At 39.8% G+C, this 23,105-nt stretch overlaps 1 protein-coding gene across 5 annotated transcripts in view; it reads left to right on the forward strand.

The window, feature by feature from the left end:
• The window catches only part of LOC149311764 (muscarinic acetylcholine receptor M2), a 228,929-nt gene extending 206,757 nt beyond the window's left edge, over positions 1-22,172 (forward strand). For all 5 annotated transcript variants that reach the window (XM_089527866.1, XM_089527865.1, XM_089527867.1 and 2 more), the window contains one exon: positions 19,200-22,172. In XM_089527866.1, the coding sequence (XP_089383992.1) occupies positions 19,240-20,646 (1,407 nt within the window). In that variant the 5' untranslated portion in view covers positions 19,200-19,239 and the 3' untranslated portion in view covers positions 20,647-22,172. The remainder of the gene's footprint in view (positions 1-19,199) is intronic.
• Positions 22,173-23,105: the final 933 nt, after the last annotated feature.

Below are 23,105 nucleotides of genomic sequence, written 5' to 3' on the forward strand. Positions count from 1 at the left end.
ATGCATTCATATGAAAAATGCATGTAGAAACTATATATCAAGGTGTTTTTTTAAAAAAAAACAAAACAAAAACAAAATGGGCATAAAAACCCTTTAGTCATTTTGTAAAAAAACATATAAACACTTTGAAGGTGTCCATGGGAAGTGGGGATTATAAAACTGTGCAATTGAAAAAAAAATTAAAAAAGGAAAACACAAGTGGTGACCTGCAATAAAGTGATGTGGCATATACACATATTATGAGATAGGCGGACAATTGCAATGGATCAATGGGCAACTTGTAGTATTTAACATGAAAACATACAATTTTAAAAACAAGAAGTGGACTCTGGAATTGTTTACAGTCTGCAAGTGTCTCAGGGGTCATGTAGATTGTCAAAAATGCCAGAGTCCACTTCTTGTTTTTAAAATGGTATGGTTTCATGTTGAATACAACCAGAGAACCCTGCAACTCATTTCTCCTGGAAACCTCTTGTTTTGGTTAGAAAAGTGGTAATATAAAATCTCTGGATGACTCAAGGCTGCAAGAATAGCTTTAGCCCCAGGAATGCAGTTTCTCTACCCTCATTGTAAGAAGAATGCTTAGTACTCCATCCACCCCAGACATGGCGCCTTGGATGGGGTAAAACAGAGGTTCCAGGGCAAAGGAAAGGAAGGAGAACACCCTTATTTCTCAGCACCTCCAAACCATTTCACATTGTGTTATAACACTAAATAGCTCCAGTCCTTGCCATGAGTACACACAGAGGTGTAGGGGTGTGTGTGTGTGTTAAGAAGGAATATTCTGCAGGGTAGAAAAGGAAAAGTGGTCTTTTCTCCTATATTTCCTTATGGGATTTTCCTGTACGGTACAAAGAAGGAACTTTTGCTGCATAAACAACCTGTCTTGTAGCTTGCAACCTCTTATAGCACACAATGTAGTGGTTGTGGTCCCTTCCAGTGTGCTGTCAGGGGATCTTACAGGGACGTAGCCAAGGGGGGGAGGTTCTTGGGGTCCGGACCTCCCCTTCCATTAGAAAAATGAATGGTGTGTGCTGCTGCGCTGCCGCATCCAAGCCCCATTATAATGGTGGCACTTAGTCTGGACCCACCCCTTCCTAAAATCCTGGCTACGTCCCTGGATCTTAAAAGGCCTTCTTGCCCTGTGTTGTTCTCTCTCTCTCTCTCTCTCTCTCAATCTCTTCCCCCTCCCTCTCTCTCTCTCTCTCTCTCTTTTTTTTTTTTTTTTTTTTTTTTTTTTTTTTTTTTGGACTGATCCTCCACACCTCTCAATATTCCTTGGCCCCTGTTGTCTGCAGAGCATGCTTACTTCTCAGTTTAGCTCCAGTCACATTGGGAATCACCATCTGAGTTCATTATTAGAGGGAGTCATTATGATAAATATCCACCTTTCCAGGATAATATGGCCCAGGACAAGTTGCTTAAAACTTATGGTTTACATCCGATTTAGTTTGCCCCATCACAGAGGGTGATGTAGACCAAAGTTATGACTTGGATGCCTTTCAGACCTTTGAATCTCTCTCACTTTTAACCAGGGATGATGAAGATGCTAAAGGAGTTCACAAATTTCTTTGAGAGCAAAGTTGTAGAGACCAAAAGAGATCCAGAGTTCAATTTGATTTAAAAAAGAAAAGAAAAAAGATTGCCCTCCCCCTCCATTTTGAGCTTTCTATGAAAGCAGATTCAGCAAAAAAAAAAGCAGAGACTGCTATAGTGATTTTATACCATGTGTGTTGCCTTGGCACTGACAAGAGCAAACATAAAATCAACTAAGCTGCTATATTCATCTCCCTGTGGGAACTCTGACTCTATCTTCTCTTTCCTTTGACAAAGACAAAGTGTAAAGCTTGCAAAATTAAATTGTTCTTTTAATCATATTCTCATTTTCCATAGGGCTGGTTCACACAATACATTTTCTCTCCATTGCAGCAAGACTCAGGAGAGATGTACTATGAGAAGGATTTGGGGTATTATCAGCAGCAATTCCCATAATAATGTTGGTCTCGTTTTCTTTTCTTTTTCTTGTTCTTTTCTATAGCCGTCACAAACATATGAACTGTAGCTAATTACATCTCTGTAAGCCATTAGTTCACACATTCTGTTGCTTCACATATGTTTATGCTAAAAGAAAGGATAAGAGGTATGACTTCCCATGTGAAGTAGAGGAAAACATGAGCTGAACGTCAACCAGAAGATGGTGAATTGTTAACTAGCTAGAATCCATAACCACAGTTGTAATGTTCAAATGTATACTCCTCAGTATGAGTGCCCAAATATATGTTCAGGAGGAGCAGATATGGTCAGCAATTCCAGTATTGCAAGGTGGTAACTCTACACTCAGTGTTAACAGCAGCCTGCTCTGGAGCTCATCCAGGGGGGCTTTCACACTACTCATTTGCAGTACTTTAACTTCCATATCCTCTGGAATTGTGAGTTTTGTAGTTTGGTGAGGCACAAGGGATCTCTGGCTGAGAATATGAAATACTCTTGCCTAAACTACAAATCCCAAGATTCCAAGGATGGAATGAGAGGTAAAGTGGAAACATAGAGCTATAACACCAGGTTAAAGTAAATTGGTCAGGTGTTACCAGAGCTAACTATGTTGAGAATGGAGATCAGCACCTGGATAGCTGTTATAACAGCTGAAGTTGCCGCCACCTAGATGGTGCTGCACTGCTCTGCCGTATTGGAGACAGGAGCTCTGCTTGGTGAACAATAAGATTGTGCATACCAGCAATGACCCCCATTTGCCTTGTGTGTTCTGGCCACAATGGAACACTCTACTAACCACATGTTGCTGAAAGTGCCAGTTAGGCTTCTCTACTGATATGGGTGGGTGGGTCCAACAGAAAATCTGAACTCTCTCTAGAGGCAAATATGACTAAACTGGGGTTGCCATATTTTGGCCATATCATGAGGAATAAGGGCTCACATACCAAAGACCACATACCAAATGGATAGATTCAATCAGAGAAGCACAGCCACAGATCTGTAAGATCCAGGCAGGGTGATTGAGGATAGGGTGACTTGGAGGTCTTTCATTCATAGTGTTGCCGTAAGTCAATGTTGACTTGAAGACAGTTAACAACAAGAACAACAGCAACTGATATGGATATACACAATGAGCTTTTTCTTTGAGTGGGAACCTTGTGTCAGTCAGGATCTGAAAGCACTCTATATGTGGATATATCAGTGCACACACAGTGCATATGAAAACGTATGACACTCCAGCTGCAGTTCTTTCTGACACAGCTAGTTTGTGATGAGAGTAGGAAACAAAATTGTACAGAGCAAAAGATTACTTGAGCAGTGGGAGCTGGTGGCTCTGATGTCAGAGGGATAGTCAATCTGCCCTGGATTTTATTCTGAATTTTAAAGGACCTATCCAGTGTCCAGCATATGTTGAGATAGCCTTCATCACTTTGGATGGCTTATTTAAAGTTCAGAGCAAAACCCAGTGCAGATTCACTGCTCCACTGACACACTATTCTCCACTGCTTAGATTGATCAGGGATTAGATCAGCACCTTTCAGAACTGCTGCAGTTACACCAGCCAAGTCACAAGGGTCTAAATGCCACTGTGTTTCTCTGAAGACCACTTCTGTTTTCTTTGTGTCCTTGGTTTATATTGGGCTGTTAAACTTGGGGAGGGGGGTTACATGGGGGTTCATATTTTTATACATTTTTCCTTGTGTGTGCATTCATTTAAACATTTTACCCCTTTGCGTAAAACAAATCTATGTATATTTGAACTATTTGTATTTTAAAATGTGTGTGTGTTGTTCTGTGTGCACTTTAGTTCTTCAAAACACCAAGTGTAAATTCTCAAGGTAAGGTGCATTCTTCTAGGGATGTAAATTGTTTATTTTGTTATCAGGTACAAGAATGAACCACTTCAAGAGTTTTCTCTTTGCTGGGTGAGATATGAGAATTATTCTTCTTTTTTTTAAAAAATAATAGGCCTTTTTAAATAAATAAATAAATAAAAAACAACCCACAACTCTAGGTCCTGCCTAGCAAACTACTTATTTTGCACAAATACAGTTTTCTGTGCAAAAGAATTTTTCACATACTCACCTTAAAGGGTTTGAAATTCCCAAAGATATGCCATTTTCTCACTGAGGAAGGACAAGAATATTTATGATTATTCTTTATATCCCTAGGGTTTCCCCCCTCATAACACACCTTGGTATTGTTGTTGTTATGTGCCTTCAAGTCAGCTCTAAGTTATGGCACCCTATTATGGGGTTTTCTTGGCAAGATGCATTTAGAGAGTTGCCATTGTCTTCATCTTAGGCTGACAGAATGTAACTTGTCCAAGGTCATGTAATGGGGTTCTGTGGCTGAGTAGGGATTCATACTCTGGTCTCCCTAAATCCTAGTCAAACACTAAAACTACTAGAGCATTCTGTCTGTCTCACAAAAGGTCTCTTTTTGTCAAGACTGTCAAACCCAATCAAATTTTTTCTTATTCCTGATCAGAATACATTGTGCCTTACAGAGTTTGCAGAACCTGAAAGTAAAATATCAGCTTTTGTTAAGGAAATTCCTTAGTGTTCACACAAAACATCTTCTCTGCCCCCCATGGTTCAAGATTCAGCTTTGCAGCTTCATTCATCCATAATACAACAGACCACCCAAAGGTCACATCCACATATATCCATGGGCATGTATGCACATAGTCTCTTACACCAGATCTAATCTCAGGACATTTCTTATTTTCAACTGTTAACATATGCCCCCCCCTCCCATAACAACTGTTTCTCTCACCAACTAGCATTATTTCAATTTTAGGAATCATACAACTAGATTTACTTTCCCACACATTTCAGAAAGAGAAGTCAGTAGTTAAATATGAATGAGGAACATTCGTTGTTCTTTCAAGGCAGAGCTTTTTAACAAGATGTGGCTGTGGAGGATGCTATCTCAGCAGGCCTACAGTAACATATAATGAATGGTTTCTTACAGTATAAAAATAAAAGTAGTTCAAAGAGACCATTTAAGGACATGCCCAGATTGTGGCTTCCAGCAGGGCAAAATTCAATGTCTAAGCACACAGATTCATGTGCCAAAAATGGCACTGGGGGAGACACAGACAATGCATTGAACAAATGCCCCCATATTGAAATCTCAATGTAATGTAGACACCTCTAATTGCATTGTCTTTGTAGTTCCTAAGGTCTCCTTTCACAACTTGTGACACATCGCACAAGGAAAAACTTAGGGAGCTGGGGATGTTTAGCCTGGGGAAGAGATGGTTAAGGCATGATATGATAGCCCTCTTTAGGTATTTGAAGGGGTGTCACGTTGAGGATGGAGCAAACTTGTTTTCTGCAGCTCCAGAGAACAGGATCCGGAACAGTGGATACAAGCTCCAGGAACAGACATTCCACCTTAACATTAGGAGGAACTTTCTGATAGTAAGAACTGTTTGACTGTGTAACACACTCCCTCAGAGTGTGGTGGAGTCTCCTTCCTTGGAGGTCTTTAAGCAGAGGCTGGATGGCCATCTGTCAGGGGTGCTTTGATTGTGCTTTCCTGCATGGCAGGGGGTTGGACTGGATGGCCCTTGTGGTCTCTTCCAACTCTACAATTCTATGATTCTATGAAATATAGCACTCAAGTCATATATGGTAGACAACTGAGTCCCAGGTTTTGGTCTACATATTCAAAAGAATGAACAACAGAACTGAGCTTTGTTGAATTCTGCATGATGTGGAGAAAGTGGAAATGGAGATGTTTTTCTGCCTTTGTCATGCTATTTGAATCCAAATTCATTCAAGGGAATTAAATAATGGTAGACTCGGGGCAGACACAATGAAGTCATTCTGTATAAGGCAACACTGTATGAAATTTGCTTCCAAGAAATGTGACGGTGGCAACCAACTTAGATGTCTTTAAGCTGGGTGTCCATGCAGGATAAAGCGACCAGTGACCATTCCTCAGTATGACTATATTATATACTAATTCAATATATGCTTTTGGATGATTGCTGGTAGGGAACAACTGTAGAATGGGGCCTTGGCGTCATGTTTTGTCTGTGGCCTTCATAAGTGCTGTATGGCTGAATACCACACCATAGTGAGCACACCCAGCTTGTGTGATTTCAGAAGCTAAGTGGTTCTGGGCCTGGTTAATGCTTCAATGGAAGGCAGCCATAGAACAGCAGAGATCTCTGGGTAGAGCTAGAAAATAATGTGGCCTGAAACCCTAGTGAAGGCTAGAGCTAGAGGAACAAGTCAATTGATTCAATATAAAACAATTTTCTGTGTTCCACTGTGAGAGTCCAGGTTCAGGTTCAGAATAGGCCTGTGGTATGATCCAAAGAGATTCAGGTTTCTTGAATGGCGATAAAATGGGCTATACTACTCCATACATTGAAATCTAGTTTGGTGTAGTTGTTTGAGTGCTGGACTAAGAATCCTGGAGACCAGGGTTTGAATCTCCCTTTGGCTGATCATGGGCAAGTCACATTTTCTCAGCCTCAGAGGACAGCAATGGCAAACCTCCTCTATACAAGTCTTGCCATGAAAACCCCATGACAGGGTTATCTTATAAGATGTAATAATGTAATAAGTTATAATGACCTAAAGACACAAAATAACAACCATAAACTCTACTACAGATGAGGGGAACTACTTTTAAATGCTCTCACATGATCTTAACAACAGCACAAATGCAAATGTCTGGAAAGAGAAAATGTGTACTTTAAGTAGAAAATGCATTTGCCTTCTTTCCTGATTTTCTATTTAGGGAGTGTTTTTGAATCAGGGAGATAGCCAGACATACCCTCCCACCTTCACTTTGTAGCGGTACAGTCTATTTTTTACCAGATCCAACTTCTACTATCTTATTATGCTGAATGTGTAAACCAGACTTCATTTAATGCTGACAAAAACATGAAGCAGTGGTAGCAGGAAGGGGAGAGATTGTCAATCACATAGCAAGCCATAATATATTGCTACTGAGCTGTGTTTAGTTTGATGGGCCATAAGTGTGTCAGACTTGTCCTGTGTTTTGAGGTGTAGATCAGCAAACACAACTGGAAGCTTCCATCTCACTTGGATGGTGAATCCTTTCTGGGTTTGAGTGTGAATTTTAAAAGAGATATACAAAATATGTTCAGTTGCCTTGAATAGCTCCTTGAAACTTTGGACTAAAACCCAGAATGGATTCATCACTTCACTGATCTGGGAGTCACCATCTGCCACACCTGAGATTGCTTGTCAGCTTTGCTGATAATTGCATATGTTTAACCAGGACATTAGAATTCTAGCCGTAATATCCTTCCAAAAATGCAGATGTGTCCTAAATATCTAGGAAAACGCTAGATGAATGTCTGTCCTATTTTGATGTGTAAATTTGAAAGAGCCCAGTGGGGGAAAATGTTTTCTTTTTTGGCAGCAGTTCATTACGATTTTCAAGTAAACTATGGTGAAGCTGTACCTAGATGCTAATGTATACATACAGGTTATTACTGAAGACAAAGAAGATACACACAAGGCTAGCCAATTATTGATTTTACTAACCCATGTAATGTCTCTTTAATACATATGTGGTTGAAAGCGCCTGAGGCTAGTTGCTTATGGGGAAAGATGTGTTAAAAAATATTGCAGGTGGGTGAGTGGTCAGAAACAACCTTAGGTTTTTTGTGGTATTGAGTGATTCCTTTGGTATTGTGAATGTCTGGCTCACACCAGGTGTCTGGGGCTTCACTAAAGAACACAGTGAATGAGTCATCAACAAACCTCTAGTGCTATTAGCCTTCCTGGCCAAAAAGCAAAGTCTAATGACCTCACTGTGTGTCATGCTCAGCAGACGTCCTGCTAGGATATTTTAAAATGTGTACTGAAGTTAAAAGTCAAACTGATTGTAGCCACAGCCTCTATAATTAAAAGTAAAGCAGGTACCATTTTGCTTTCTGAAACCTGACATACTCATGGTGTATTGCAGCTCATTAATAATGTAGACGCTACAGTATTTTGAAAAAAGAAGTATACATGCACAGACATTTATTTTATGAATATAAGTTTGCTTCCAAGGCCCACAGAATGGACTAAGGGGGATTTACACATCTGTACTCACAGTTACACCTCTCTGTTGACAAGTTGGCACGCTTCATCCCCTCAAAAGCTGCAACTATGTCTTCAAATTCCAATCACGTCTTTAAAGAAATAAAAAAAGTCATGCACCTTCTAACTTAGAATTTTTTTAAATTGCACTTAGTGCACCTGTATCTGGTATCTGTTTGATATTTAGCAGGTTTCATCCATTCAATGAGGGCTACAGCTCAAGAAGGGGATGTGAACACAGCACATATGAGTTCTAGTTATGAGCAATTTTCAGTATCTCAGGTTCTGAAATTTGAGGATTGAAGGTAAATTTGGGGGAGGGACAGAATTCTTATTTAGGAAGGCTGTGTTCATACTTTGCCCTTTCCCATTATCTATAGCCCTGCTTTGTAGGGTTTGAACCCAAATGTCCCAAGTCTGCTTTCCTAGAAATTATTTATTTGTTTCCATTAGAGTAGGTAATGGAAGTGTTAGATCCACATTTATGGAATAAAATTCATTCATCTGCTGCAAGATGCAGAACATGTGGCTGTCCAGATTTTTGATTGCACTTCCCACCATTCCTCACCACTGGGTATGCTGGCTAGGGGTAATGGGAGATAGGGTTAAACCATTTCTGGAAAGCGTCCACTTTCTTGTTAGGGTTAATAGTTACAGCCATGTATACGGACATTTTGAGAATGTTCCCAGGGCAAGCCAAATTCCTATACCTTTATCTTTAAATACTAATTCTTTATTCAGCAATAATCTACCTTTAAAACTATTAATTCCTTCTAAATGGCCTTGCACCTAATGGAAAATAATCTGTGAGTTATAGCTCTTTTAGCTATTTGGTGTATCTACCATTGTGTGAATGACCCAAGTACTGAAGTGTGAACTGTCAGCTTGAGTCAGCATTTCCAATTTGCTTGTTGCCTGTTCCTGGGAATTTGTGGGTAGCTTTAATACTTCCCCAACTGGTTGTGTCATAAGCATAAATAACTGAGAGGTAATGGGGTGTTTAAGATCAATTTCCTATTTGGAAGCAAAATAGCATTTGACTATGAGGAGGGTGTTTATTCAACCATGATCTTCTTGGAATCTAGAATTGTTCCATTTGAGAATATATATGTGCGTGAGTGTGATGTTTTTGCTGAAATAACCTTTGTCCAATTGTATGGATCATTACAGGAAACTATTTCTTTATCACACATATGTGTAAATCTCCTGGATTATACAAATAACAAAGCCATATTGATTTCAGAAATTTTACCTAGGGTGGTTTTTTTTGCCCCGTTATTTATCTCACATTTTCTGAAAATTGCTCACAGAGGTTTACATAAAATGAATCAAACAATACATTATTGACAAAAATAAAACAACTTGAACACCTAGAATATTGTGTCCAGTTCTGGGCGCCACAATTCAGAAAGGACATTGAGAAACTGGAGTGTGTCCAAAGGAGGGCGACAAAAATGGTGAAGGGTCTGAAAACCATGCCCTATGAGGAACGACTTAGGGAGCTGGGGATGTTTAGCCTGGAGAAAAGAAGGTTAAGAGGTGATATGATAGCCCTGTTTAAATATTTGAAGGGATGTCATATTGAGGAGGGAACAAGCTTGTTTTCTTCTGCTCCAGAGAACAGAGCCCGAAACAATGGATGCAAGCTACAGGAAAAGAGATTCCACCTCAACATTAGGAGGAACTTCCTGACAGTAAGGGCTGTTCGACAGTGGAACGCACTCCCTCAGAGGGTGATAGAGTCTCCTTCCTTGGAGGTCTTTAACCAGAGGCTGGATGGCCATCTGTCAGGGATGCTTTGATTTGGATTTCCTGCATGGCAGGGGGTTGGACTGGATGGCCCTAGTGGTATCTTCCAACTCTACAATTCTATGATTCTATGATTCTATGTTTCTATGAAATAAAATCATGACATACAAACATCATAGATAATAATACCCATTAGTATTTTGTAACAGAAATTGATTGATATAACTTTACAATTGTGCAATGTCCAAATTTAGACTCAAGAAGTTTGGCAGTCAGTCTGCTTGCAGTGTTCCAGTCCAGGCTGTTTGTCCACAATGAGATGATAGAAGAGTCTAGCATGTCCAATGGCCTAAAGAGGTTTTTTTTTTTTTTAACAGCTTGTGAAGGAGTGTCCAATTCTGAAATGTGTTAGCCATTCACAAACAAGTCCACCAGCCATTCAGTACCAGGTTTTCATTTCCTTTTTGTACTTCATTGAGTGTTGTCTCCTAGTAGTTTTCTTTCATCTGCTTTCAACTAAAGCAAAATCTGAATCACATTTGCATGAAATCTAGCATGCATCCTTCATGGCATTTACAGTATTTAACCTTTGATACCAAACCATTAATTATATTGTGAACAGAGCTTTGGAAAAGATTTAAAAGGGAAAAAAAGCCCTGTAAATCTCACAATTCTTAAGCTAGCATGGCAAGTAATTGTGCTTGCTGAGGGAGTCTAGGAGCTGTTGTCCAAAAAGGCAACTTTACTAGGATCTGATTGAAATGTAGATCTCAACATCCTGATTTTCATGCGAATAGAAGTCTTTCCAGCAATATATGACATAAAAGATTGTCACAACTCTCTCTCTCTCTCTCTCTCTCTCTCTCTCTCTCTCTCTCTCTCTGTGCGCGCGTGTGTGTGTGGTGTCCATCAGTGAGTTCAGCTCCAGGATATTCTGGAGCGTGGCAAGAGATTCTGGGACACTTTTGTCATACCCATCACTTGACATAAATTGTCAGTTACCATGTGATGCACATACTGTTTAGATTGTCAAAATTTACTTTACAAGGCACTGACAGTTAAAGGTAAAGTATATTCGAGGACTGAGCTGAAAGATGTATTTTGTTTGGTTGGTTTTGAAACAACTCACCCTGTAAGAAAATATTTCATCACTATTTTGGCAGTAATGGGGGTGAGGGCTGGGTGAGACTGAACAGTGGTAAAAATGATTGTATCTTTTGAAGTAGCAACCGCTACTTTTAAAAAAGCCCTCTGCCATCAAGCTTCTGAGAAGGATAAGAATTGAGCTCTGGTTTTTGCTGCAGATGCTCTTCCTTCAAGTTTTTATGTCACAAAATCGGAGAGTTGGGTAGTTCCACTTAAAAGAAGAAATCCACAGTGTAATGCCTAGATTGGAAGTAGATTAAAACTTTAGTGATTCTAAGGTCCAATTGTCACTCCCAAGGGGCCACACAAGCCCTGAAAATGGTAAAGGGGAATAAAATCAAAAGTAGCCAAACAGCCTATTCAACTTTTGTTTGGTGGGAGGACTTAAACAGTGAGCAAGATGAGCTGTGCCTTATTTTAATGCAATATATTTCAGGATTCCAGGATCAGAAAGTGACTTGGGAGGGCATTGAAGGACATTGGCCTACTATGTGTGCAAGAGCAAACTGGAGCAGAGGACCTCCCGCCTTGTCTTGGCATGTCCACTAGTTGGGTAGATTCTCAGAATAGACATGCTATTAAAATAGGAAAATAATGCCCTTTTGTAGAGGGTCCAATACTATACTGTAATAATTACTAGCAATTCAATATGATTTCTTCCCCTTTCATTTTGAACAACTCACGACTTTTTCTAGACCATATTCTTTCAGAAAGTCAGCTTTTCCCAAGAACATTCCAGAAAATACTTCTAGAATCCTAGCAGACTTGGCCCAACAAGTTGCAGTCTGGAAAGCATTCAAGAATCACGGACTTTCAGATTCCAGGGCACACACCACTGAGGTGTATTTCATAACCATCCTATATGTCTATAAGTAAATATTGGAAAAATCTGGCCTTTAGGTGGCAATATGGATCATGCTGCAGACTAAGCAGTTCCTCCTAAGAGTACAGCTATTTTCCACTCTGTGAATAGAATGGCAACATATACAGTGGTGTCACATTATCTAGGCTTGTAGTAATGGGGGTGACGAAAATAAAGCCATGCCCTGCAAAGAAGCTTTCTGTCACCCCCAAAAATGTTGCTTCAGTCCCTAAATTTCTGACATTTCAGAGTGGGAAAGATTGATAATTGTAAATACCTGGAACAGTTATATTTGCCATGTTTGTATTCCCTTGGCAACTTTGCCAGCCCCTTTTCTTTGTATGTCTAAACTGTTTCCAAATGTTCAACTGAAGTTTTAAATTACTGAAGTGCTCAAAATTTGGGAACCGAAGAAAAATTTCATAGAGGGACAGAATTCATATTGGGGGAAAGTGCACTTATTCCCTATCCCTACAACCTGGGGAATCTACCAGCCTCTGCATATTTGACAAATATGCAGTAAAATAGGACATTTTAGATTCTGGAGTTAATAGTTGTACCAGGGGAGGCGTGTTCTTAAATGGTAATGCCATTTTATGGAAGCTCATCTCTTTGGATGGTAATGTGTCTTACTTCACCTGGTCCAAAATGTGACAATCTAAGCCTGGGAAGATACTATCTTCCTCATGGCTAATGGGTGGGTCCATGGATTTCAGCCCAAAATGCTACTGGGAAGTTTGGTGATATATTTAGCCTGGTCTGTCAGAAAGGTCTGGTGCTTTTGCCAAACTAAAAATTGCAGGATTCTGTAGAATTGAGTCATGTCTGTTAAAGTGGTGTCAAACTGCTTTATTTCTGCAATGTGGATCACCCATTGTCTCCATTCCAATCCATGTGTCTAGTTATTGGTGTCTAGCCCTCTAATTTCAGGATAAGTCATTTATTGTTAAAATTACTGTGAGTGGCAGATTTAATCTATGGTCATTGCTGCTTAAGTCATTATATTAACCAGTTACCGACAATTAAAGCAGCAGAGAGCAGGTTGTAATTAAGTGTTATGCAATTCCCTGGGCCCTCTAGCTGAAACGAGGGCAGGTAACACTGCTTCAGGAACCAGCCATCCATTAATATACAGGCTCCTGCTGCTCTTTGGGGAATACTTTGATTTCGTGTTATTTCTGTTCTTACCAGAGGCATAATATACATTTGCTCAGCTAATGTTATACAACTGTGAATCATTGTTTGCTGCTTTGAGCCATGCACAAAGGTTTGTTGACTGTGCTCTTAAGAAACCCTGCCATTAGTAGATGGCAACACTAGTCAGAAAATGCCAGGGTCAGAAAAGACTTCAGTATTATCCTAAATCCTGCAGGAAATTCTCAGAGATGGGAAATCAGGGAAGGGGGTGTTTGTAGGGGGAGAAATTTGAAATAGCACAAATGGAAGCTATCAGACTACATAGCTACATCAAATGATAGAAAAGCACAGGCCCACCCTATACATCTGTCCACGTTTGACAGGGACAGTCCCCATTATCCGCTGTCATCCCATGTTTTCAGCTACCTTCAAAAATGTCCAGCTTTCTCTTTCCTCCTCCACTTCCCCCTTTTTGCTCAGCTTATTTCAGTTATGGCACACTGAGTCCAAAGTGGAAAAGTGGTATATTCAGTTAACCCAGCAAAAGAGAAGGGAGAGAATGGAGCAGAATCTTGCATTTTCCAGAAGGCAAAAGCAAACTGCTGCAGCTTCTCCTAGCATGTGTGTTTTTCTCATTAATAGCTTTTCTCATCTTTACTACTTTCTGATATTGCTTGGCTATGTGTTTTTATCTGTGAAATGCTGGATGGTATGTCACCCTCTTAAGAACCCAATTCTAGCCCTTTCCCCAAAAAAATAAGCCCTGCTAAAAGCCCAAGAGAAATAATACATTATTTGCAGTCCGTCTGTCTGTCTGTCTGTCTGTCTGTCTGTCTCTATGTTGTTATAGAGATAGGAACATGTTTATTTGTAAAGTCTACAGAACAATACATATTTCAAGCAAAGAAGGTGCAGATATGTTCTGAGAAATGTTGCTACCATCAAAACTCTCCCCTATTACAAATTTTGCTACAGTTAAAACAATCTTTGGCTCTCTTTGAAATTCTTCAGCTGTTCTCTTTAGGAGAGCCACAAAGGCCTTGTTGAATTTTGCTTGAGTTGGAATTTCAATGGTAACTCTGCAATGAATTTATTCTTCAAATCCTTCGAGACAAGGAAATGTTTCTAGACTCTGATCTTAGCAAAGCTTGAAAGGAATTATAACTGATTTAATGGCAAGGGTTGGTATCTACAAAACTCTCTAATCTGTGCATTAAAGCAATTGGCCTTATAGCATTATTGATCAATGGCATAAAAACCACTAATCCATTGTGAATGTTGTTTTCTAATGTCCTTGTATCGTGTGTGGCCTAACAAATATACCATAGCCTAAATCATATTGTTAGTCCAAACCAGAGTAGATCCTTTGAATTATGATCACTAGTTAAATCAAAAATTTTGTAAGTTCCATTAGTTCAGTAGTTCTACTGATAAGACAATGGCTGTATCAACACTGTAGCAATAATGCAGTTTGACACCACTTTAAGTGCTGTAGCTCTATCCTGTGGAATACTGGGGTTTGTGGTTTTACAAAATCTTTAATATTCTCTGTCAAAGAGTGTGGTGCCTCACAAAACCAAGTCTGTAGCATGGAGACATGGCAATTAAAGTGATGTCAGACTGCATTACTTCTACAGTATAGATGCACCCTAACAATAAAATTCAGGGCTATAGCAATATGGTCACTCATTTGTAATTCCTCACTCAGAATATAAGGCATGCAAAATTGAAATACTGTCCTCCAATCCATACAATTTTTCTATACCAGCATATTTGCTCAAATACCAGTATATTGTTGTGCTTCCAAAAATGCAGTGGGATCTTGATATCCTCTAGAGTTTGGTTCCAGGACCCCCCATGGATAGCAAAATCTATGGACATTCAAGTCCTATTATATACAATTACATAGTACAGTGTGCCTGTGTTATACGTGGGCATGGCTTACACGGCTTCCAGTATATGCTTAAGCCTGCACTGGAAGAAGACTCGGTGTGCCAGGAAGAGGTAATAGGCGCATGCCCACGGTACACACCATGCAGCATGCCATGGGCACGAGCCCCATTACTTCTAATGGGGCTTGACTACGCGTTTTCCCCTTATGCGGGGGGGGGGGGGTCCTGATCCCCACGTAAATGAAGGGTGCCCTGTAACTTTGTGTCTCCTTATATAAAATGGCAAATCAAGGTTTGCCTTTGTCAGGAATGGTTGAATACATGAATGCAGAATCTGTGGATATGTAGGGCTGACTGTATTCAGTTCAGGCACTGATTTCCTGAAAGAATAAGGGTCTGATCTGGGTCTTAAGCAGTTTGAGATATATTGCTACCTGAGACAAAGGACAGAAATTAATTGGCTTAATACCTGAACCTTCAGTTTTGCATGGCTTATGCTCTCCAGCCAATTTTTCAGTCTGGAAAGGGGGTTTTCTCTTTGTCTTTGGAATCACTGTTTCCTATACTCTTCTCCTATTTTCTTTCTTACTCTCTTTGCAAAGTAGGCAGTGAAAATGTACAATTAATGTTATGAAAGATGGAATGTTATATGTGTTATCAGTTGAGAAGCAAAAGATCATTTTGTAATTCCTGTAGTATGCAAAGGAAAGTCCACTTTGCTGCACTACTATTAAGACAAATGAAGTTGTTTTTTTTTTTTTTTTTTTTACTTTCCTTTTGACATATACAAGTCAGGCATGGTTGGAAGACGTGGTACTAATGAATGAATATGTCATGGAAAATGTTCCAGTTAGACATCTTTACTACTTATAATCCTTGGAACAATACAGTTGTATAGAGAAGGTTTCAACATCTCACAGCAGCGCTACAGTCTGATACCACATACTGTCCAAATCTCCCAATTTGTCAGGGACATCATCTCACTTTTTTAGCTGCTTTAATAATGTTCCAAGTCTAATCTGCACTGCAGAAATAATATAGTTTGACACTGCTTTACCTGACATGGCTCAATAGCAATAGCAAGTGGCAATACCAAGTACATTTCTATACTGCTTGTAAGCACTCCCTAAGTGGTTTACAATGTCTAAGCTAATTGCCCCCAACAAGCTGGGTATTCATTTTAGTGACCTACGGAAGGAAGCAAGGCTGAGTGGATCTTGGAGCCCCTGGGATCAAACTCACAGCAAGGCTCCTATGGAATTCTGGGATTTGTAAGTTTTGTGAGATATTTAGCCTTTTATGTCAAAGAACTCGAGTGCCACAACAAACTACAAATGTCAGGATTCCATAGCATGGAGCCATGGCAGTTAAAGCAGTGACAAATGGCAATTAGATCCCATTTTACTTTTTAAAAGTAATGATTATAATAATATCAGCTCCATCTAGAAGTCTGTCAATTCTCCTTTCTCCCACATTCCTATTTTCTTTTTTCTTTTTTTTCTTTCTTAAAAAAACCAACCCTCAATATAAAGACATTCATGAATTTTGGTTTTTAAAATGAATGGAAACTAAATTCTTATCCTTTCCTAATCCTATCACTCATGTCTCTTTAAATATATGCAGTGTGAACATTATTCAGCTGCATTTTATTGATTTGGAGGAATGAAAGAAAATATATAAAATCAAACAGCAAATACTACCTGTTTACTTATCAACAATACATCAAATATATATTGCTGTTTTGATTTTAATTAGACTAATCTATTAATGCCTCATTGGATAGCACAGAAAATGCTGGCTTGAAAAATTGAATGCAGTAATAAATATTCCAAATAATGTATGAGATTCAGGAAATGGAACAGTTTCAATTCAAAAGAAGCCAGATTTAGACAGATAAGACATGGGCTGCTTGAAATGTTTTCCCTCCTCCTCCTCCTCCTCCTCCTTCTCCTCCTCCTCCTCCTCCTCCTCCATTGCAGCCCTATAGAACTTTGGAATTAATAAACAAAGTCCCACTCATAGCAAGTGCTTCATCTTGAATTTTGAGGATCTCCTGTTACCCCCCCCCCCCAAAAATCCTACAGTCCACCCAATTTAGCACGATTACCCACCCTTTGTGTTGTATGCAGGGTCTGCCCTAGAGAGAGCCACTCTTAGCCTGTGATGACACCAGACACTGGCTTCTTTTTGTTGTGGAGAGTTGCTCCCTCCATTTGGATGGAGTTTCTTATGTAATTTGAACCATCCATTCCTTTTGCACTTGTCCTAGAAGTACAAACAAATCCTAGTTAATTTTTTCACAGTTCCTTTGCCTTCTCCTGAAATTCCTACATAAGAAAGGGCCTCTAGTTTCACCTTTGTTCCCGTTTATATGTAGAAAATAGAGATGAGTTAAGTGGACCCTTTGGGATGTCAGTGGAAATTTGCAGCTGATGAGATGAATTGCTTCCATATAACTCTAGGAGCAGCCAAATGACAGAAGTCAATTAAGTCTCCTAATACCACATAGTATTGTTCTGCTTCTATAACACATGTGGGCAATGAGCTAGTCTACACAGGCCAAATGAACTGGTTTCCCTCCTGTCTTCACAGATTGCTGTTCACCTGATTCAAGTGTGGACAGTCTTCATGAAATAAGGCCAGATCAACACCGAATCTGCCCTATCCCTCCCTCAGATTGTTTTTTTTTTCCTTTATGTAACTTTTACTCTAGATTTTGCATGAAAATCCAGAACATTTCATAGGGACACCAGATGTCTGTCTACACATGGCCCTCCTATGTCACCTGGTGCCACTAGGTCTGGTGCAAATCACTCCATCTGAGGTGACAATGATGTAATCAGACATGTGATCAATGCTGGGCACCTTGTTGTGACCTCAGAGGGAGAGACTTGGTCCAGCTGTTGTGGCACTGGGTGACATACTAGACAAACACATGTAGACAGCTGTCTAGCATCACTACACAATGCAGAAATAATGGGGCAAATCCGATGTAGCTCTGGGGCCAGATTCTGGCTGGTGTAGAAAAGCTGAACATCTGGTTCTCAAACTGTTGTTGGACTACAACTACCATAAACTATAAGGCTGGATAAGGTTGGTGGGAGCTGCAATCCAATAACACCTGAAGTGTCCATTGGTGTTCTGCAAGGAAGTTGCAAGGTCACACTCCACTTTTTACTGCTTTAAATTGTACATATATGTTGTTTTTATTTTTCCCACTATTTCTATGAGGTTTTTTTCTTGTTCATATTACTTCTGTGCTTCTTCCATCTATAGCATAAGTTATATTTTTCTTTTTTTAATCAATTTTTTATTACACAGAACATAATGCAAACTGTACAACCCATATTTCATAATATGCTTTTCTCCCCTCTCCCCCTTCCAAAAACAGCACTTGAGGGAAATACATTCCAATCAATTTAACAATCATTATCAGAGATGTGGAAAATATCATTAATTATATTTTTAACTTCTTCATACCCCATTTTACCTTCCACTTTCTTAATTACAATTTCCCATTTATCTTTCCATGGTTCTTTATTGCTTTCCCCAATATATTTAAGTCTTCCTTTCCTAAGGAAATCAAATAATATGTATTCTTTTATTTATTTCAACAAATAAGATTTATTCCAGTTCGATTTCTTTTCCTATCCAAAAGCAATCGCTACATGGGCAGCTTTTAGAAATTGTTTTGTTACATATCTTTGATTACTATTCAATTTTAATTCCCCTAAATTGAGAGTTAAACAACTTCCTTTGCTTAATTGTATCTCTATCCCTATTACTATATTTATCTGTTTAGGAGAAAATTCACTTAATTCAATGTATTATGGGGCAAAACAGAACGTCCCTTTCCTCACCAGATTGGGGCCGTGGCAACCTCACACCACATCCCTGATCCAGCACTTTGCCGGTGCTAAAAAGAACAGCAAAATGCCACTCCTTTTAGCGCTGGGAAAAAGGTGTTCTTGCCACAGCGGTGGCAGCTTTTCAGTGCTCCATTGGTTCAGCATGTCTATACACTGCACCAATGAAGCACCGTAATGCTCCCGCCATACAGTCATGTGTGGGGATGGCAAGGGGGAGGCCAGCACACATATGCCACGCCCCTATGCTGCCCCTACGTTGGTGTGTAACACCAGTCTGTTTAGCCCCTTCATCTCATTACAAGAATTGGGACTTTAACCATTTAAGTGTTGATTAAAGGATCTTGGGTCTAATTAACTTCCTTTGGATTTTCATCCTCTGCTTTCTGTTTTGTCTTCAGCTCCATTTGCCAAAGCAAGTGAAGAAAATGTTTCACAGCCTTTGTTTCTCTCTCTCTCTCTCTTTCCTCTGCAGGCTTAAGTGATATTTATTCAGCAGTTCATTAGACACAGAGATGAATAACTCAACCAACATAAGCTCTTTGGAGGATATGATGGCCTTGGCGAGTCCTTATAAAACTGTTGAAGTAGTCTTCATTGTCCTGGTGGCTGGGTCCCTCAGCCTAGTGACCATCATTGGCAACATCCTGGTTATGGTTTCCATTAAAGTCAACCGACACCTGCAGACTGTCAACAATTATTTTCTTTTCAGCTTGGCATGTGCTGACTTGATCATTGGTGTCTTCTCCATGAACCTGTATACACTTTACACTGTGATTGGCTACTGGCCATTAGGACCTGTAGTTTGTGACTTGTGGTTGGCCCTTGACTATGTGGTCAGCAATGCCTCTGTTATGAACCTTCTCATAATTAGTTTTGACAGATATTTTTGTGTCACCAAACCTCTGACATATCCAGTCAAGCGGACCACCAAGATGGCGGGCATGATGATTGCAGCTGCCTGGGTGCTTTCCTTCATCTTGTGGGCACCTGCTATTCTTTTTTGGCAGTTCATTGTGGGGGAAAGGACTGTTCCTGATGGGGAATGTTACATTCAGTTCCTCTCCAATGCAGCTGTCACCTTTGGCACAGCTATTGCAGCTTTCTATCTGCCTGTCATCATCATGACTATTCTCTACTGGCAAATATCACGTGCCAGTAAGAGCAGGATTAAGAAAGATAAAAAAGAAGGTGGGCAAAACCAAGATCCAGCCTCTCCAAGTTTGGTCCAAGGTAAAAAAGGGAAACCAAACAATAACAACATCCCAACCAGTGAAGATGGAATAGAACATAGTAAAATTCAGAATGGTAAAGCCACAGGAGAATCAGTAGTGGAAAACTGTGTTACTACAGAGGAGAAGGAAAGCTCCAATGATTCAACCTCTGTTAGTGCTGTAGCTTCCAATATGAAAGAGGATGAAGCCATCAAAGAGGACACCAGGGCTTCTGTCTCCCAAGTCAATGCCAAAGTAGAGAATTCCAAATTGACATGCATCAGGATACTCACAAAGTCCCCCAAAGGTGACTGTAGCAGCGCAGCCAACACCACCATAGAGATTGTAGGCACTGATGAACAAAATGGGGATGAGAAGCAAAATGTTGTAGCACGTAAGATTGTCAAGATGACAAAGCAGCCTGCCAAAAAGAAGACACCTCCTTCCAGGGAGAAAAAAGTTACCAGGACTATCTTGGCTATTCTCCTGGCCTTCATCATTACCTGGACACCATACAATGTGATGGTTCTCATCAACAGCTTCTGTTCATCTTGTATTCCCAACACAGTATGGACGATTGGTTACTGGCTGTGCTATATCAACAGCACCATTAATCCTGCCTGCTATGCCCTCTGCAATGCTACCTTCAAGAAAACCTTTAAGCACCTCCTTATGTGTCATTACAAGAACATAGGAGCTACGAGGTAAAACAATAACAGCAGAGAAAAGGGGGGAAGAAAGTGTCAAGTTTTTATAAAACAATGCCATAGCACTTTATGCTCTAGTACAAAATCAAAGAGGCTAGAGGACACACTGGCAGGGACAGGTGGGGTGGGTATGCTCTATGTCTGACATCTGCTCTTCAAAGATCACAGCTTCTCTGTCAGTGTGTCACTGGAGGCAAGAAATGGTCGATGGGCCAGTAGAAGATATGAATTTGAGGCAGGGCCCCCTGCTCTCCAGTAGTCTCATGAAGAAGGGCTTTTGAATCCATCCTTCTTGGGTATAACTTTGGTCTCTGAGAAGTTCTCCTGCCTGAAGGCTAATTTGGGCTGGCACTTTGCAAATGGGTGAGCTACACAAAAGCACTGGCATTTCTACAAGCCAGAGAGAACCTTGGGCAGGTTATTAGTCAGTTCTTCTGGTATATGAGGTGCCAGTTTTGTTTGTCTCTCTGTGTTTATATTCATATGAAACATGGGTCAGTGGTTTGAAATTCTTCAACCACAAATATTTTACATGAAAAGTATAAATGACTGGAAAAGTAAACTCCAGAACAAGCCAATTAGCTGAAATTCTTCCAATTTTTATGAAACATAGTATGGAGTTCCAGTAGGAAAATGGGGAGTGTGAAGTTGTTTTAATCTGTACCTCTCTCCTTCTGCTTAACTCTGCATCAAAAATATAGTACCTTACCTCATAAAGGGCAGCATGTCAGCCAAACCTTTAAGCACATGCCCTCTGCTATTAAGTCAGTGAGACTTTCAAGTGCTGGAATTTGACTAGAGTGAAACTCTTATTTGCAGTGATCAGCAAAGTGGTTAACTGCTTTTCCTCTCTGGTTGGTTCAAGCTTCCTTTCTGATTGGTTCAACATCTACTGGTAGTCAAATTGAACAGAGAAGAAATATGAGCAGGATATTTACTTTATCATTTGGTAGACCCCAGGAAGTATCAGAAGACTGGGATTAGAGAACTTGCAGCGTATAACTATACAGCCCAAAATTCTGACAGTGCCAAAGAACAAAGGTTTGGAGGAAGGAATATCTACAGTACCATTCACAACTGATACATTTCATGGGTATTATAGATCAAAACAATTATGCAAATAATAATGATTACGGTATTATTTACCCTGCATAGGGATGAAAGCTTGCTAGCTAGAGATTCCCTGCATCTTCAGGTTTGAGTTTGGTGAATCATGGAATTCAAAGGAATTCCAAGGGCCAAATAGTCCAAATCCTTGCCAGTGCAGGAAGCTGCAGCAATGATTCCTTTATTCAGGTCCCCCCATTTAAAGATCACAAGCCCATAAGAGGTCTTAAAGCAGCAACCTGAAGAATGTTGGGAAGTGGGGAAGCAGTGGGAAGATATGTTTGTTAGTTTGGGTTTTTCTCAATTTCTCTTATTTCAAAGCCCACATTTGGCTCATCTCAAATTTTGAGAACTTTTCAAATCTTACATTTAGTTCATCCTGAATGTAGAGATATGCATTTTAAGATACATTCTGTTTCTTCCAATACATGTTTTTGTATGAAGTTCTGCCTAATGCACACAAATTTTGCAAGTAGTCTTCCTAATACAATGCATTTGTAAATGTTATTTTCACCAATTTATGCATTTCTGTGCATACTTTCTGTAATATATACATTCTTCTTCTTCTGTGTGTTTCAATTGCAAAGCTCTATTACCAGTTTTGAAGGAGTGTGAGTTTTGAAGGACAGTGAATCCTCAATTCTCATATTAGTCTGCAAGTACAAAATTAACAGAGATTGGAAAAAATGCTGTTTTGGACTGCTCATGCTGGCTGGAAAATTTGAGGAATTTTGATGCCTGAAATGGATCTCCCCAAACTCTGGAAATTAAATAAATTCACATTAAAATGGAAACTGAATAAATGTATCTCCCCACCTAAAAAGCAGGCAAAGTGATCACATATAGGAAGTGCATTCCACCCAAAGGAAATGCATGGCTAAAACAAAGATCGAAGGAGGTGAAATGTTTGTATAAATTTGCACATGTTAATGTACATGTGTTGATACGCAACCCCCCTCCCCCCCACTGAACAATTTTTCCAAGAAATCCAAGAAATGACGATAGGTTTGCCTTAGGGCACCATTAGTCAAAACGACTTGAAGGATGACCTGGACCAGCCAACCCCATGAATACATTCTCACCCTCTGTCGTTTTAAATTCTCACAAGAGTATGCCAATGGCCACTTACTGTGGAAACATAGGTATTCTATTAAGAAGTAAGGTCTTCTGAGTTCAATAAGACTTGGTCACAAGTCTGTGTAAACATGACTATAGGTGTAGTAATTCTGTGGATTAATGGGGGTTTCAGAGCCATCTCTTCCAGTTCAATACACCTATCAGAGCTTCAGTGACATTAGTTTCACCTTTAGGACTTTGCTTCACATGGCTGACACATGTATTACAGCCACAGCT

The sequence above is a fragment of the Sceloporus occidentalis genome, unplaced genomic scaffold (assembly GCF_023333645.1).
Source record: "Sceloporus occidentalis isolate IW3139 unplaced genomic scaffold, rSceOcc1.0.p SCAF_5, whole genome shotgun sequence".
Classification (NCBI taxonomy): domain Eukaryota; kingdom Metazoa; phylum Chordata; class Lepidosauria; order Squamata; family Phrynosomatidae; genus Sceloporus; species Sceloporus occidentalis.